General features: G+C 43.0%; 1 protein-coding gene across 1 annotated transcript in view; it reads left to right on the top strand.

Moving 5' to 3' along the window:
- LOC142244025 (prostaglandin reductase 1-like) overlaps nt 1-9,177 on the top strand; it is a 48,807-nt gene extending 39,630 nt beyond the window's left edge. The window contains exons 6-9 of the mRNA XM_075316209.1: nt 1,727-1,882; nt 5,927-6,032; nt 7,900-8,018; nt 8,804-9,177. Coding sequence (XP_075172324.1) covers nt 1,727-1,882; nt 5,927-6,032; nt 7,900-8,018; nt 8,804-8,917 — 495 coding nt within the window. The 3' untranslated portion in view covers nt 8,918-9,177. The remainder of the gene's footprint in view (nt 1-1,726; nt 1,883-5,926; nt 6,033-7,899; nt 8,019-8,803) is intronic.
- The last annotated feature ends 9,409 nt before the right edge of the window (nt 9,178-18,586 follow it).

The following is an 18,586-nucleotide window of genomic DNA, read 5'->3' as shown; positions in this document are numbered from 1 at the left end:
TTTCAGCTTTTGCACATTTTTATTACTTGCTAAACCCCTCATCAATAAAAAAAAATATTAACAGTATATCATAGTGAATGTGAAAATAACTAGTTAGTCCTTCCCGTCGAGGGCTGTTCTTACCCTATTGACCGGCCAAATTTTTCCATTTTGACAGCATCACTTTATGTGGTATATTTAAAAATGTTATTTCTTTATAAAATTTATAGCAATTTTGTTAGATATTTTTACATATGTGTAGAAAACTGAGTGCGTTTTGCAAATGTCACACCAAAGTCAAATGAAAAAACAATAAACATTTAAATGTATATATTGCAAAAAATCTGTACAAATTTGAGAATTTGTTGCTGATTTTAAAATCTTTATTGAAGATCTGTATTGAATTTTGCCCTTGATTGAAATAACACAACTATATTCTACCACATTTTTTAGCTTTGGTATATGTGCAATTTGAGATCTGTTTCTACCATTTCAGTGGTTCATTAGTAAAAAGCGCAATTGTAGCGCCCCTGAATACATCAATATGCTACAGCGAACTGCATCCTGTCCCCCAGGGTGCAGGGCCTACCCTCCATGGTTCCAGGTTCCCAACAACGGTGTCACTAACATTCGCACTACAAATCCCAACCACACCTCACACCATGACCTGTACAGAGACAGCAGTGGGTTGGTCAAGTTGGAGCAGGGCCACCCACCTAGGGGTCAGGCAGACTGGTGGGAGGAGAGACAGAGAGTTGAGTGTTAGCCCTCAAAGAGTGAGGAGCTGGGGAGTTGTAGCTCCTAGGGAGGCGACAGGTTGGGTCCGGGACCACAGGAATTGGTGGAGCTGTGGCAGTGACATTGGAAAGGGTGCGATGGACATAGTCTAGCAGGACTGTCTGCATCAGAACCCCAAAAGAATTGACCGGTACCAAGCACGGCGGGGTACAGGAACCTAGGTCAGGAGCAGGTTCATTCGTCTTGATAATTAACCTGAGAGGGAGAGTCTCTTTATGAACATTCCCCAAGAGCTCCGAGATTGAAGGCATCAGCACAACGCAGGGGATGGGGTTCTCCAAAGTACACAACCCACTAAAATCCCAAGTGCCACTTATCAAGAGCACAGTTACACTATACATAGTGAGCGGGGCCCTGAAAGCTTCAAGCCAAGGGGCCACAATGGTGAATCAATTTGTGCACGGAGGCAGGGCTCCGGACTTACCTAGTGGCACCGGTGGGAGCGTGACCTGGACGGGCTCCATTCCACAGAAACTGCGGTACCTAGAGACTTTGGTTTACCATCTGTGTGAGTGTCTGCTTATGCCACCTAATCCAGCACCACGACTACCACAGTGAGTAACTTGACCCCTGCACCCTGCTTTCCCAAGGCCAAGCCGCCCACTCACTATCCCCCCCACTGTCCGGGGCCTTCCCTACCTGCGGAGGGACTGACACCTTGCTGCCCCACACCATCTGCCCCGGTACTCCCTTCAGCAGAGGCGGTACTCCCCTTACCACAACCCGCAGGGGGCGTCACAAAAATTTATTTCCTGTAAATACCCCCTTACATTTGAGTGGCCGCAAGCCCCCTGGTCCGGAGACCCTCGAGCCACAGGAACCCCGGATCCGAGCAGTTTGACTGCTGCTGGGGCGGCACACAATGACTATATCACTGGAATATATTCACTTCATCTAATACTGTAAATGGCTAATCCTGTTGCCAGCTGACATTTGCTATTTATTTCAGGGTTGTAAAGTGGTTGGTTCTGCTGGCTCAAATGACAAGATACAATATCTGAAAGATATCGGGTTTGATGAAGCCTTCAACTACAAGACAGTGAGCTCACTGGAGGAGGCGCTAAAGAAGGCATCCCCTGAGGGCTATGACTGCTTCTTTGAGAATGTAGGAATTAAATTATTATTATTACTATTTTTATGATAAATAATTTTGAAATCCAGCCATGCTTTTACCAACTAAAGCCTTCATAACATCCTGATGTAACTTTCTCATAAAATTCAAGCAATTATATATTTTTTTTTCTTTAAACAAATGATGTACTGCAATAACGTCTAATTATTACAGATTATATATGTGTTATCTTTACTTAAATATTTGATTATCATGTTAATAAGGGGTCATATTTCGCTAATTACAAAGTATAATGTATGGCAATATGCACGATTCTCTGACTTACAAGCCTTTAGAAAGAACAAAGTTGGACTTTCCTATTTTAATAACTTTTTACCACGTTGTGGTATGTTTCTGACATATTAGGAAAAACAGTATAAAGATGAACTTTGTAATATACTTACTTATCTTCCTCCGCCTTGAGTCTTCAGTTTCTTTGGCACTCAATGGAGCAAATTCATTAAGACAGTATAAAAGAAAGCACAAACTTAGACCAAAAAGTCTTAGAGTACCATCACACTTTAGCGAAGCTCCAGCGATCCCACCAGTGATCTGATCTGGTCAGGATCGCTGGTGGGTTGCTACATGGTCGCTGGTGAGCTGTCAATCAGGCAGATCTCACCAGCAACCAGTGACCAGCCCCTAGCCAGCAGCGACGCGTGGAAGCGATGCTGCGCTTGGTAACTAAGGTAAATATCGGGTAACCAAGCGCTTGGTTACCCGATATTTACCTTGGTTACCAGTGCACACCACTTATCGCTGGCTCCCTGCACTCCTAGCCAGACTACACATCAGGTTAATAAGCAAACCGCTTTGCTTATTTACCAGATGTGTACTCCGGCTACGTGTGCAGGGAGCAGGGAGCCGGCACTGACAGCATGAGAGCGGCGTACGCTGGTGACCAAGGTAAATATCGGGTAACCAAGCAAAGGGCTTCGCTTGGTTACCCGATATTTACCTTGGTTACAGCTTACCGCAGGCTGCCAGACGCCGGCTCCTGCTCCCTGCACATTCAGATTGTTGCTCTCTCGCTGTCACACACAGCGATGTGTGCTTCACAGCGGGAGAGCAACGTCCAAAAAATGAACCAGCACTGTGTGTAACGAGCAGTGATCTCACAGCAGGGGCCAGATCGCTGCTCAGTGTCACACACAGCGAGATCGCTAATGAGGTCACTGGTGCGTCACAAAAACCGTGACTCAGCAGCGATCTCGCTTTGTGAGAAGTACCCCTTAGAATGCACAAGATTAATCATAAAGGCTCATGCTGTTGGTTTATCTTTGGAGTGTTTATTCTAGGCTTCATCACCTTTTAGTTGGCTTACTTTGTGCCCACAAACTGTAGCAAAATATTGGTAGATTTCTTGGCATACAATGTGGCATTCTAGGCCAAGCCCCTTTCAGTGAAGTTGTGTCCCGCTTTTCAGACAAGATGCAGAAAGTGTCCAGACACCTGACAAAGGGGTCGGACCATCCCAGAAATGCATTGTGCAATAAAGGGTAAACATCACCCTTGTTATCTGCTTTTTTTCTGATTCCTTGTCAAAGCACATAACAGACACCTTCTTTGGCACCTTGAATTCTGATGCATTTATCTTGATAACACTTCCATTGTGTGCAAACCTGTATATGATGTGTCACCCATTTTGGCATGTAACATTTGTCGCATGAATTGTTGGAAAAGGTTTGTTGAAGCTTTTGCATATTACAAATGTGTTGGGGACATGATTTTATATCACTTAATATCTAAGTATTATAGGCGATCCTCTTACACTTATTAGTGCAGTCTCCCTCACAGATATCACAGCACTCCTGTTCTCACAATGGCTGCTGATGGTGAAGCATGTCCATAGACCTGGCCATTACTCTCCTGCAATTGAAAAATGAATTAAAGTAGCACTCTATTTTTCTTCCATGTGGTCACTAGTATCCAATTATATATAATTCAGCTAGTATAACCTTATATAGTTTTTCCTCACTATCTGAAAAGTTAGTCTACTTCTCTTCTCCTAGGTCATGTGACAACATGGCGATCCCATGGGAATTATATGGCCTTATGTTCTCACGTGATTACCATGCCTGACAATTTAAGAGAACCTGTCACCCGATTGTGGCCTTCTAAACTAAAACTAGCACCTTAAGCAGCGCCTGTGCTGCATTCTATAAAGATGCACATTACCCCTGACCCCCCCACCCATAGACCCCGCAAATACCTTTAAAAAGTCTCCCAGCCTGTATGTAAAATGTCTGGTCTGGTGGGCATCCTAATCTGTGCCTCCTGTCCCTTCTTACGTCTTCCTACTGTGCTGATTGACATGACAGACGCCCTCAGGCACCATCCACAGAGACAAAAACTTAGGTGTGCCTGCGCAAAACGACGAGTTCTCTGCTCAGGGAAGAGACTTTGCCCAGAGTTGTGAATGAAGCACATGACGCCATTCACATCACCAGGCAAAATCTTGCGCCTTCACAGAAAACTTGCCAGTTTACACAGGTATACCTATGTTTTTGGCTCTGCCCGCAATAATGCATAGTAAAGTGCGCCTGCGCGAATCGGGAATATGAAGATTTCCCCCCCCTATGTGGATAGCACCCGAGGCATCATCCATGTCAGTCGGCACAGTGCGTACGTTTTTGTGTTTTTCTTAATGCATTTTATTCTGCCATTTATTTATGATTTTTTTTTTTACATCATGGCGATCGTGGTGGTTCCTGCACAGTATCCACACGATCGCAACCATTTCTCTAGCTGATGTTATATCCAGGACCCAGGTCTCACTGACCGGAGTGCTGCCCGCTCTGCTCTCGGTAGTTTAACCCCCTGAATTCTGTGATCAATGTGATCGCATCATTCAGGAGGCAGGGAGAGGGATCATTTAACTCTCCCTGGCGATTGGGTCCCTGTAATGTGATTCAAGGGACTAGATCGCTGCTATGGCAACCCTGGCTCGTCACCATGATGACCCTGGGTTACTGAGCTATGGAGCGCCTCACACACCATGCCAGATGCATGGTGTGTTGGGCGAAGATCTAATCCAGTGCAGTAATCGAGCTTGAGTACTGCATTGGATTATATCCACAGGAAAAAAATGCAGAAAGAATTGACATGTTGCAGATTTTTTTCTGCACCAAAATCTACATGTGCACAGCAAGTCACGATTCTCATAGACTTTACTGGAATACATTTTTCCTTGCAGTATTGATTAAAATCTTCAAGAAAAAAAAACACATGAAAAAAACGCACCAAAAATGCAGTGTGGGCACACAGCCTTATGTTTTTACATGTGAATCATTAAAACATTGTGTATTAATATAACTTTCTTTCCATGACCCTTCTTTGTCCGGTGTTGTTGTGGATCTCCATTGTTTTCTTACTGATGGGTCCTCTCGTTTGATTACCAGCTAGTCCCTGGCATATGGTGCAGCACATTACCCTTTTCATATGTATAGATATTAATATGCTCTAACAATATGGCATCTATTTGTGCACTATTGACCGTTTTCTTTTGGTTTGCTCAATTAAAAATGTAGTATAGTTCTCCAAATTAGCTATGTTGCTTACCTCATGTGTAGGGCAGAGTTAGATATCCATAGTTACGACCACTAGCAACTAACTAACTGTGACTCTGAGTGGTCGTAACCATGGATACCTAAGCTACTGCAATACCCTGCACATGAGGTAAGTAACCAATATAACATAACCAATCAGGAGAACTATACTAAATTACTAATTGGAGGTATTTGCTAATATTATTATTATTACATCTACTATATATCGGAATAGGATCTAGAAGATGGGAATAATCCTTTAAGCTAATTTTCATGGTATATTTTGCATTATATCCTGTGCTTGGGTAGTTGCTATATATCAATGGGTGCAAATTTCACTATAGTTTCTACTCTTTAAACAATTACTGACAATACTGTATATTTATTGAATTCAAGATTTTCAGACTGAAATGTGGACAGATGAGCCTTCCTGGCTTACGCCATGTTATTGAACAACTTGTGTGTCTGTGCCTCTTTTTATGTATCTTAGGTTGGAGGACATTTTGCAGATGTGGCCTTACTGCAGATGAGAAAATATGGAAGAATTGCTGTTTGTGGAGCTATTGCCTTGTACAATGATACAACACCTAGAAAAGGTAATTGTAATAAACATAACACACAAGTCTGTCCTTTGACTTCATTACTTGAACAATTTATTGCCTAGAGGAAATTAACAAGGAAGTAGATACAGTATACTCTTGTACAACAATTTAGAATTAAAGTGGTAAACCAAAGGCTAAAGTAGTTTTCATCTAAACCCCTATCTAGTGTTGTAATCTAAATTCATTTCTAATGTACTTCTATGAATAATTTCCTATACTTTTAGAGATGAGCAAAACTGTGGGAGTTCAGGTCTACTGGGTTTGGCCAGACTTTAGTTAAAATTTTGGTTCAGGATCCGGACTTAACCCAAAATTGACCCCGAACCCATATAAGTCAATGGAGACAGCAACTTTTGTGCTCTAGAATGGCTGTAAAATGTTTGCAGAAGGGCTACAGGGCTGCAAAAGAAAGCAAAATGGGGGCAATTACCCTGCAAATAAATGTGGTAGGGAATAAATTAAAGAAATATAATTACGTGAGCTCCCACCTATTGTTAATAACTAGCACAGGTAAAGCAAACAATTGTCAGCTACACCCCTCAGCTGTCAGTTTTACCTTGGCTGGTTATGAAAAAATAGAAGGGATCTCACTCCATTGTTAAAGTTATTTAAATAAATAATTTAAAAAAAAAGTGTAGTTTCTGCCCTTTTTTTGATAACTAGCCAAGGTGAAGCAGACTGTTGGGGGCTGGTGTTATCAGGTTAGGAAGGCCCATGGTTATATGGCCCTTCCTAGCCTGAAACTAGCAACCCACAGCCACACAGAAGGGGAGCATTCATTAGATGCATCAATGCTGATACTTTGTCCAGCTCTTCCCGATTGCCCTGGTGCAGTGGCAATCGTGGTAATACTTTTGGGGTTCACGTCAACTGTGAATTGACAGCTGACATCAAGCCCAGGATTAGTAATGGATACACCCCCATTATTAACCCAGCAAGTGTACAGTTAAAAAAACACACAAACATGAGATAAACAAAATTAGTTTATTTGAATAAAGACTCCCCCACACTCCCTCTTTTCCCAATTTATTGAATTAAATCGTCGGAGTGTGGGGGAAACCTACTGATGCCATAACTCATCAACACCCTCTGTTCGAGCTGAAAAGATTGCAGATGAGCTGACAGAGCAGATGATCTCAATTTCTCATACTCTTTACATGCCATTTTCACTACTGACTACAGCATTTAAGGAGTTAAAGTGCTGGGATCAGAGTTAGGTCCAGTCCTAGCACATGCAGAAGACGCTCAGCTATACGTAGAAGTCCTTAATGTACCATGTTTGACTACTGGAGCAAATGTCTCATCCTGGTCCTTTTCATACTGTATATTTTGGGCATTCCTTGGCAATATGTCTTGCCATCATAGAGGATCACGGGAGAGAACTGATACGCACAACCATTATTCAATTGAATAGCAAATCAAGTTTATGGGCTCATTTACACACATTGGTGTGTAACTCCTATGAGTTTCATCAGTGTTTATTTTATCAGAGTTTCATCAAACTTTGGTCAAAATTTCATCAGTCTCTCAAATGACTAAAAAAATGATGGTGGTTCCTCAAGCTCCTTCTATCAAACAATCCATGAAAAAACTTACAGCACACAGATAGCATACAAGTACTGTCCAATTTCTCCATGAACTCATAGGCTTGGTCTGGGTCAAGCAGAAACTTGGATCAAAATTGGACAGTCTCTGTGATATTGTTTGGATCACTCAGTCTACATGAATACATGGACATATGGAGAGCCCTATAGACTATGATAGCTACGAATTCTATGAAAAAGGGAAAAAGTGATGTCTGAATGAGCACTAAGATGTAAATTCAGGAATGATATGAACTAATACCTTTGATTTTCTACAGGAGAATATGTCCACTTTCCTTTAATCCTTCAAGAACTGCGAATGGAAGGCTTTACAGTGCAACGTTGGCAGAACAGATATAAGGAAGGATTGGAGAAACTGATGCAATGGGTTGTTGAGGTAACTCTTATTTTTCTGCAGATATAATGCTGAGTGTATGGTGACCCATAAAATCTCTGCCGCTTTGTATTACAGAGCAGTGGATAGTCCATGTGTGATCTGGCGCACAAATACAGATTACATTTTAGAGAAAGAAAAAAAATGTTTGCGCGCCTGTGTATGAAAAACATAAAAAGCTATGTCAAGTGAAGCATAGCAATATTTTTTTTTGTTGGATTTATATACAGTAGAAGGTTTAGAAGAGGGCTCATGAACCTCTATGGAAGTCCTATTACGGCTTTGTGAAAAACAGAATGCACAAGCCCTTAGTATGTAAATGACACAGTATTAATAATTGATATGCTATATACAATATTACAAAAAAGTGAGTACACCCCTCATATTTTTGTATATATTTTATTATATCTTTTCATGGGACAACACTGAAGATATGACACTGTCATACAATGTAAAGTAATCAGTGTACATCTTGTATAACAGTGTAAATTTGGTGTGTCCTCTAAATAACTCAACACACAGCCATTAATGTCTAAACTGCTGGCAACAAAAGTGAGTACTTTACATTGTATCAAAGTGTCATTTCTTTAGTGTTGTCCCATGAAAAGATATAATAAAATATTCCAAAAAATGTGAGGGGTGTACTCACTTTTGTGTTGTACTGTGTTTAATATGGTGATTCCTATTCTTTCAAATTTATTCCTGCTTTGTATTATATAATAAATATGTTCTTATAACCTTATTAATATTGTTATAATAATCAATCATTTTTATATATTTTTTCACAGGGAAAATTAAAGTACCACGAGCACATTACTAAGGGATTTGACAACATGCCCTGTGCTTTTATTGGAATGCTTAAGGGGGACAACACTGGAAAAGCCATTATAACAGCCAAATAATTTAAGATGCCTTCACTTCTAAACTGGAATTCCGATCTTTTACTAATATACCGAGCTTTTGAAAAATAGCTTAGACGAGAAGTAAAGCAGAGGTTCATAGCAATGCAGTTAAATTAGCATGGTTCGTTTTCTATTATACTGAAAAAAAATCTAAAGTGATCTTGTTTTTAGCTTTTGTGTTTTATATACTTTAATTTTTTTTTATTGTTGGTGTATAATAAGGGATATTCATTTCATACACAAATAAAGCACAGAAAATACTGGTTGTTTTTTTGTTTTTTTTATTTTTTTTATTTTAAAGTAATCATATTACAGTTATCCCTCACTCCTCCATGTTTGATGTTTGACCTATTAATCCCATTAAATGAAAACTAGCAAAGCATTTAAGAAAAAAACTGAAATTACACACTCATTATTAAGAAATAGTCAAGGAAGGGGTTCATAAACATTAGCATTAATGAATACTTAGTGCAAACAAAATAATGCACGTACCAGTGCATCTCAATAAATTAGTATATAGTCAAAAAGTTAATTTATTTCAGTAATTCAATACAAAAAGGGAAACACATATATTATATAGAGTCATTACACACAGAGGGATCTATTTCAAGTGTTTACTTCTGTTAATGTTGATGATAATGGCTTTCAGCCAATGAGAACCCAGAAGTCCTTATATCAGAAAATTAGAATAATTACCACAAAACACCTGCAAAGGCTTCCTAAGCATTTAAAATGGTCCCTTAGTATGGTTCAGTAGGCTACACAATTATGGGGAAGACTGCTGACTTGACAGATGTCCAGAAGGCAGTCATTGACACACTCCACAAAGAGGGTAAGCAACAAAAGGTCATTACTAAAGAAGCTGGCTGTTCACCGAATGCTGTTTTCAAGCATACTAATGGAAAGTTGAGTGGAAGGAAAACGTGTGGTAGAAAAAGGTGCACAAGCAATCGGAATAACCGCAGGCTTGATAGAATTGTTAAGAAAAGGCCATTCAAAAATTTGTGGGAGATTCACAAGGAGTGGACTGCTGCTGGAGTCAATGCTTCAAGAGCCACCACACACAGATGTATTCATGATATGGGCTACAACTGTCACATTCTTTGTGTCAAGCCACTTATGACCAACAGACAATGCCAGAAGCGTCCTATCTGGGCCAAGGAGAAAAAGAACTGGACTGTTGCTCAGTGGTCCAAGGTGTTGTTTTCAGTTGAAAGTAAATTTTGCATTTCATTTAGAAATCAAGGTCCCAGAGTCTGGAGGAAGAGTGGAGAGGCCACAATCATAGCTGCTTGAGGTCTAGTGTGAAGTTTCCACAATCAGTGATGGTTTGGGGAGCCATGTCATCTGCTGGTGTAGGTCCACTGTGGTTTATCAAGACCAAAGTCAGCACAGCTGTCTACCAAGAAATTTTAGTGCACTTCATGCTTCCCTCTGCCGATAAGCTTTTTGGAGATGGAAATTTCATTTTCCAGCAGGACTTGGCCCCTGTCCACACTGCCAAAATTACCAATACCTGGTTTATTAACTACAGTATCACTGTGCTTGATTGGCCAGCAAGTTTGACCTAAACCCCAAAGAAAATTTATGGGGTATTGTCAAAAGAAAGATGAGAGACATCAGAGCCAACAATGCAGATGAGCTGAAGGCTGCTCACAAAGCAACCTGGGCTTCCATAACACCTCAGCAGTGCCACAGGCTGATCTCCTCCATGCCACGCCGTATTGATGCAGACATTCATGCAAAAGGAGCCCCAACCAAGTATTGAGTGCATTTACTGTACAAACTTTTCAGTAGGCCAATATTTCTGAGTTTAAAATCATTTTATCAGTTGGTCTTATATAATATTCTAATTTTCTGATATAATGACTTTTGGGTTTTCATTGGCTGTAAGCCGTAATCATCAACATTACCAGAAATAAACACTTGAAATAGATCTTAACGTTTGTAATGACTCTGTATAATATATGTGTTTCATGTTTTGTATTGAATTACTGATATAAATTAACTGTTTTATGATATTCTAATTTCCAATTCCAGAGTGCTGTATATAAGAGCCCAGGCCGCTCTGTAGAATGTAAAGAACACCTTTATAATACTCAGCTAAGAGGCGGTCTGGTCCGATGGGTGTTGCTGCTCTTGGTCCGGCACCTCCTCCATCTTGTGAGTTTGCCGTCTTCCTGCCCAAGTCCGTCAGCATCATATGTCAGGCGTAATTCACAGAGAGGCCTCCATTACGCTCTTGTGCATGCACACTTTGATCTACCAGACTGTGGGCAGATCAAAGTACTGTAGTGTGAATGTGCGGGCGGTCTTTGACCTTTTCTCGCGCCTGTGCATTACAGTACTTTTCTCTGCCCTCAGCAGGGCAGATGAAAGTGTGCATGCACAGGATTGCAATGGAGGCCTCTCTGTGAATGAGACAGGATGCGTTATGCACACAGAGTTGAGGAGGAGGATGCAGATCGCACAAGATGGAGGAGGCACCGGACCGAGCCCAGTGACACCCATCTGACCAGACCGTCCCCAAGGTGATTATTATAAGTGTGTTTTTACATTCTGCAGATTGCTGTATATAAGAGCTCAGGCCATTCTGGAATGTTGTATTTAAAGGCTTACTGGTGGTGGCTTATAGGGGCCAAATCTGGTAACAGGTTCCCTTAAATATGGTCATCCGCTGTATTTCAGTGTATACCTGAGCTGAAATTTGCAGAAGTCCTCACTGAATAAATGTCAGAACCTGTTTTTATCTAGGAAATATTGTCTTTATTAGATCTGAATTAGGAAAAATAACTCTAAGATCTCAGCTAAGTTAAGAGTAAGCTAAGATAAGAGGCATTTCAGATACTTCCAATGACAGCAACTGGCAAGACTGTGACTTGAGTGGAAAATAAGTAAGAAATGTAGCTACCAACAACCCAATGCTTAATAACGATTAAAGGAGGTTAAATCTGACACTTGGTTTTTGAATCGAAACCAAAAGTAACCCAAGTTTTTCTCTTTCACAAGTTTTTAAGCTACAGCATACCCTCCCTTTTTCTCTAACACCATGCAAAATGTAGAAGCAATGGAAAATTATGCAAAAAATAACTTGAACATAATTTTTTTAAAGCTATTTTGTTCATGCAAAGTATATATTTTTACTGTAAGTCTCCCTTCACACGCACGTGTCTCCGGTACGTGCTAGGTCCTTACCCGCATGTACCGGAGACACGGGCACACGTAAACCCATTAAAATAAATGGGTTTATGTGCATGCACGTGTGCAGTCATTGGCCCGTGCCTCCATGTGGAGCAGACGTGAGCCCGTGTGCTCCACATGGATGCATGTCCGTGTTTCTCCGGCAGCACGGGTGTCACGCGGCCCGCACACGTACCACACGGAAGTAGTGTGGATGCGGGCCCACGTGACAAGCACCGGAGAAGCACACGTGTCATTTTAAAAATAAAAAAAACACACACTCACCTCCACGAGTCCTGCAGTCTCTGCCGCGGCTGTCACCTGCATCCGTCCCCCAGTGAATTTGAACAACGCATCTTCTTCACTGGAAGCCGGAAGCAGCGTCAGCAGGGCGTGGCCTGTGCCGGACACTGTCATTCAGCACCACAGACAGCTCCGGAAGAAAAAGGTAAGTCGGGGCTTTCCGTTCTCCGTGTGTTATTACGTATAACACACGGAGAACACACGTAGTGCCATAAACACGGCACACGGAGGGGAACACGCACCTTTGACACGTCCGTGAAACATGTGCGTGATTTTCACGGACGTGTGAAGGGAGCCTAAGTCAAATTGTGTGCAAGTGAGGTAGAAGTTAAGGCTAGTTTCACACTTGCGTTGTGCGGCATCCAATCCGTCATATTGCGTTGTGTGATGGGTGTAACGGATGCGTTGCATATAGTGGCACAACTGGTGCAACGGATCCTGCAAAACAACGCAATCTGTTGTAGCTTTTTTTTCAACAATTTACGCAACTGAGCATGTGCAGTTGTGTAAAGACGGATTCGTCACAGGAATCTGTCAAATGACGGATTCCGACGGATTCCGCCACCATAGGCTTCCATTATGAAAATAACAGATGCCAACGGAATCCAGCACATTGCGTTTTTTTGACGCTCTGGGAAGCGCAGAAAAATGCTACATGCTGCGTTCTTTCCGCCTGGCGGATGCAACGTAGCGTCGGCCGATGGATGTAACGCAGGGCCATCAGTCGCAATTCGTCGTCCATACAAGTCTATGGAAAGCAGCGGAATCTGTTAACGGATTCCACTGTTTTCAAAAACGGTGGATTGCGACTGAAGGAAAAAAACACAAGTGTGAAATTAGCCTAAGCTAAAAATTTATGCTTTTAGCTTTTCATTGAGTGCTCAATCTGTGGTCAATCTCACCTGATGCTCCATCAATGTGTGTTGGTCCTGTCTAGAGATGAGCGAACCGGTCGCGGTTCGGCTCGAGGTTGGTTCGCCGAACGGACCTCCCGTTCGAGTTCGGTTCGTCGAACGTTCGACGAACCGAACTCGAACTGCATAGGAAACAATGGCAGGCAATCACAAACACAGAAAAACACCTAGAAAACACCCTCAAAGGTGTCCTAAAGGTGACAAACAACTCAAACACATTGGAAAGTGACAAGGACATATACTCATGCGAAAACAAAACAGCTGGACAAGGAAAAAGAGGAGGACACACAGATATAGGCATGGCACGCCCTTCTAAAATCATGTAAAACACCGCAAGGTGACTCCAAGCGGAGTCTCCCTTTTTTCCAAAAATTGGGCCACACACACACCCACCCCTTCAGTGGCAGCAGTTGTGCCCCAGTTGTACACTTCACAGCTACATTTGCATCAAGCACATTCAAAAATACGCCATTCTTATCCATCCCCAGGATGACACCGGGGTAGGTAGCAAAGTCTTTGCTGACCCATGACTTGTTCATCTTGGCTTCTTTTAAAAACAATGTAAGCAAGGGTTACTCCAAGCGGAGTCTCCCTTTTTTCCAAAAATTGGGCCACACAGACACCCACCCCATCAGTGGCAGCACTTGGGCCCTAGTTGCAAACAGGATGTTTTGATTTGCATCAAGCACATTCAAAAATACGCCATTCTTATCCGTCCACAGGATGACACCGGGGTAGGTAGCAAAGTATTTCCTGATCCCAGCTCTGTTCATCTTGGCTTCTTTTAAAAACACAGCAAGCAAGGGTTACTCCAAGCGGAGTCTCCCTTTTTTTCCCAAAATTGGGCCCCACACACCCACCCATTCAGTGGCAGCAGTTGTGCCCCAGTTGTACACTTCACAGCTACATTTGCATCAAGCACATTCAAAAATACGCCATTCTTATCCGTTCCCAAAATGACACCGGGTTAGGTAGCAAAGTCTTTCCTGATACCAGCTCTGTTCATCTTGGCTTCTTTTAAAAACACATCAAGCAAGGGTTACTCCAAGCGGAGTCTCCCTTTTTTCCAAAAATTGGGCCACACAGACACCCACCCCATCAGTGGCAGCACTTGGGCCCTAGTTGAAAACAGGATGTTTTGATTTGCATCAAGCACATTCCAAAATACGCCATTCTTATCCGTCCCCAGGATGACACCGGGGTAGGTAGCAAAGTATTTCCTGATCCCAGCTCTGTTCATCTTGTCTTCTTTTAAAAACAATGTAAGCAAGGGTTACTCCAAGCGGAGTCTCCCTTTTTTCCAAAAATTGGGCCACACAGACACCCACCCCATCAGTGGCAGCACTTGGGCCCTAGTTGAAAACAGGATGTTTTGATTTGCATCAAGCACATTCAAAAATACGCCATTCTTATCCATCCCCAGGATGACACCGGGGTAGGTAGCAAAGTCTTTGCTGACCCATGACTTGTTCATCTTGGCTTCTTTTAAAAACAATGTAAGCAAGGGTTACTCCAAGCGGAGTCTCCCTTTTTTCCAAAAATTGGGCCACACAGACACCCACCCCATCAGTGGCAGCACTTGGGCCCTAGTTGCAAACAGGATGTTTTGATTTGCATCAAGCACATTCAAAAATACGCCATTCTTATCCGTCCCCAGGATGACACCGGGGTAGGTAGCAAAGTCTTTCCTGATCCCAGCTCTGTTCATCTTGGCTTCTTTTAAAAACACATCAAGCAAGGGTTACTCCAAGCGGAGTCTCCCTTTTTTTCAAAAAATTGTGCCCCACACACACCCACCCATTCAGTGGCAGCACTTGTGCCCTAGTTGTACACTTCACAGCTACATTTGCATCAAGCACATTCAAAAATACGCCATTCTTATCCGTTCCCAAAATGACACCGGGGTAGGTAGCAAAGTCTTTCCTGATACCAGCTCTGTTCATCTTGGCTTCTTTTGAAAACACATCAAGCAAGGGTTACTCCAAGCGGAGTCTCCCTTTTTTCCAAAAATTGGGCCACACAGACACCCACCCCATCAGTGGCAGCACTTGGGCCCTAGTTGCAAACAGGATGTTTTGATTTGCATCAAGCACATTCAAAAATACGCCATTCTTATCCATCCCCAGGATGACACCGGGGTAGGTAGCAAAGTCTTTGCTGACCCATGACTTGTTCATCTTGGCTTCTTTTAAAAACAATGTAAGCAAGGGTTACTCCAAGCGGAGTCTCCCTTTTTTCCAAAAATTGGGCCACACAGACACCCACCCCATCAGTGGCAGCACTTGGGCCCTAGTTGCAAACAGGATGTTTTGATTTGCATCAAGCACATTCAAAAATACGCCATTCTTATCCGTCCACAGGATGACACCGGGGTAGGTAGCAAAGTATTTCCTGATCCCAGCTCTGTTCATCTTGGCTTCTTTTAAAAACACAGCAAGCAAGGGTTACTCCAAGCGGAGTCTCCCTTTTTTTCCCAAAATTGGGCCCCACACACCCACCCATTCAGTGGCAGCAGTTGTGCCCCAGTTGTACACTTCACAGCTAGATTTGCATCAAGCACATTCCAAAATACGCCATTCTTATCCGTCCCCAGGATGACACCGGGGTAGGTAGCAAAGTCTTTCCTGATACCAGCTCTGTTCATCTTGGCTTCTTTTAAAAACACATCAAGCAAGGGTTACTCCAAGCGGAGTCTCCCTTTTTTTCCAAAAATTGTGCCCCACACACACCCACCCATTCAGTGGCAGCACTTGTGCCCTAGTTGTACACTTCACAGCTACATTTGCATCAAGCACATTCAAAAATACGCCATTCTTATCCGTTCCCAAAATGACACCGGGGTAGGTAGCAAAGTCTTTCCTGATACCAGCTCTGTTCATCTTGGCTTCTTTTAAAAACACATCAAGCAAGGGTTACTCCAAGCGGAGTCTCCCTTTTTTCCAAAAATTGGGCCACACAGACACCCACCCCATCAGTGGCAGCACTTGGGCCCTAGTTGAAAACAGGATGTTTTGATTTGCATCAAGCACATTCAAAAATACGCCATTCTTATCCATCCCCAGGATGACACCGGGGTAGGTAGCAAAGTCTTTGCTGACCCATGACATGTTCATCTTGGCTTCTTTTAAAAACAATGTAAGCAAGGGTTACTCCAAGCGGAGTCTCCCTTTTTTCCAAAAATTGGGCCACACAGACACCCACCCCATCAGTGGCAGCACTTGGGCCCTAGTTGCAAACAGGATGTTTTGATTTGCATCAAGCACATTCAAAAATACGCCATTCTTATCCATCCCCAGGATGACACCGGGGTAGGTAGCAAAGTCTTTGCTGACCCATGACTTGTTCATCTTGGCTTCTTTTAAAAACAATGTAAGCAAGGGTTACTCCAAGCGGAGTCTCCCTTTTTTCCAAAAATTGGGCCACACAGACACCCACCCCATCAGTGGCAGCACTTGGGCCCTAGTTGCAAACAGGATGTTTTGATTTGCATCAAGCACATTCCAAAATACGCCATTCTTATCCATCCCCAGGATGACACCGGGGTAGGTAGCAAAGTCTTTGCTGACCCATGACTTGTTCATCTTGGCTTCTTTTAAAAACAATGTAAGCAAGGGTTACTCCAAGCGGAGTCTCCCTTTTTTTCCCAAAATTGGGCCCCACACACCCACCCATTCAGTGGCAGCAGTTGTGCCCCAGTTGTACACTTCACAGCTACATTTGCATCAAGCACATTCAAAAATACGCCATTCTTATCCGTTCCCAAAATGACACCGGGGTAGGTAGCAAAGTCTTTCCTGATACCAGCTCTGTTCATCTTTGCTTCTTTTAAAAACAATGTAAGCAAGGGTTACTCCAAGCGGAGTCTCCCTTTTTTCCAAAAATTGGGCCACACAGACACCCACCCCATCAGTGGCAGCACTTGGGCCCTAGTTGAAAACAGGATGTTTTGATTTGCATCAAGCACATTCAAAAATACGCCATCCTTATCCGTCCCCAGGATGACACCGGGGTAGGTAGCAAAGTATTTCCTGATCCCAGCTCTGTTCATCTTGTCTTCTTTTAAAAACAATGTAAGCAAGGGTTACTCCAAGCGGAGTCTCCCTTTTTTTCCAAAAATTGGGCCACACAGACACCCACCCCATCAGTGGCAGCACTTGGGCCCTAGTTGCAAACAGGATGTTTTGATTTGCATCAAGCACATTCCAAATCCACAAGCATTTACTCTCCCCAGGATGACACAGGGGTAGTAAATTCCTTCTGGATCCATGACTTGTTCATTTTGATGAACGTCAGTCTGTCCACATTGTCACTGGACAGACGCGTGCGCTTATCTGTCAGCACACACCCAGCAGCACTGAATACACGTTCAGAGACAACGCTGGCAGCTGGACACGACAAAATCTCCAAGGCGTAACTGGAGAGCTCTGGCCATTTTTCTATGTTTGAAGCCCAAAAGGAGCAAGGCTCCAGTTGCACAGTCATGGCATCGATGTTCATTTGGAGATACTCCTGTATCATCCTCTCCAGCCGTTGAGTATGTGTCAGACTTGTTGTCTCTGGTGGCCTTGCAAAAGAGGGTCTAAAAAAATTATGAAAAGATTCCATAAAATTGCTGTTACCGGCACCAGATACGGTCCTACTGGTACGGGTAGACTGGTGAAGATGACGAGACCGTCCCATGTTTGTCAAGTTACAACTGGGAGATTCCCTCCCTGCACCTGCACGGTTGTTTCGTGGAAAAGCCGAGCTAAGATCGAGTAACAGCTTCTGCTGATACTCCTGCATATGTGCGTCCCTTTCTATGGCTGGAATTATGTCACAAAATTTGGACTTGTACCGGGGATCTAATAGTGTGGCAATCCAGTAGTCATCATCACTTCTAATTTTGACAATACGACTGTCATGTTGGAGGTAGTGCAACAAGAAGGCACTCATGTGTCTTGCACAGCCATGCGGACCAAGTCCACGCTGTGTTTGTGGCATAGAGGTGCTACCCGTTCTTTCTTCCTCTGACATCTCCCCCCAACCTCTTTCAACTGAAATTTGACCAAGGTCTCCCTCATCCGCTGAGTCTTCCATGTCCATGGACAGTTCGTCCTCCATTTCTTCATGTTCTCCTGCACCTTGCTCAACATTTCGCCTGCTACTATGCGCCCTTGTCGATCCCTGTTCCCCATGGTCCCATGCCTGCTGCGTTGGTGATGATGAACGTCTGGACCTTGGTGATGTTGTTGTCCCTTGCGCATATGAATCCTCCTGTAGTTCCTCCCCT

Source organism: Anomaloglossus baeobatrachus, chromosome 1, assembly GCF_048569485.1.
Source record: "Anomaloglossus baeobatrachus isolate aAnoBae1 chromosome 1, aAnoBae1.hap1, whole genome shotgun sequence".
NCBI classification, from domain to species: domain Eukaryota; kingdom Metazoa; phylum Chordata; class Amphibia; order Anura; family Aromobatidae; genus Anomaloglossus; species Anomaloglossus baeobatrachus.
The sequence above is the reverse complement of the archived record's forward strand: the minus strand, read 5'-3'. Positions and strand labels throughout refer to the sequence as shown.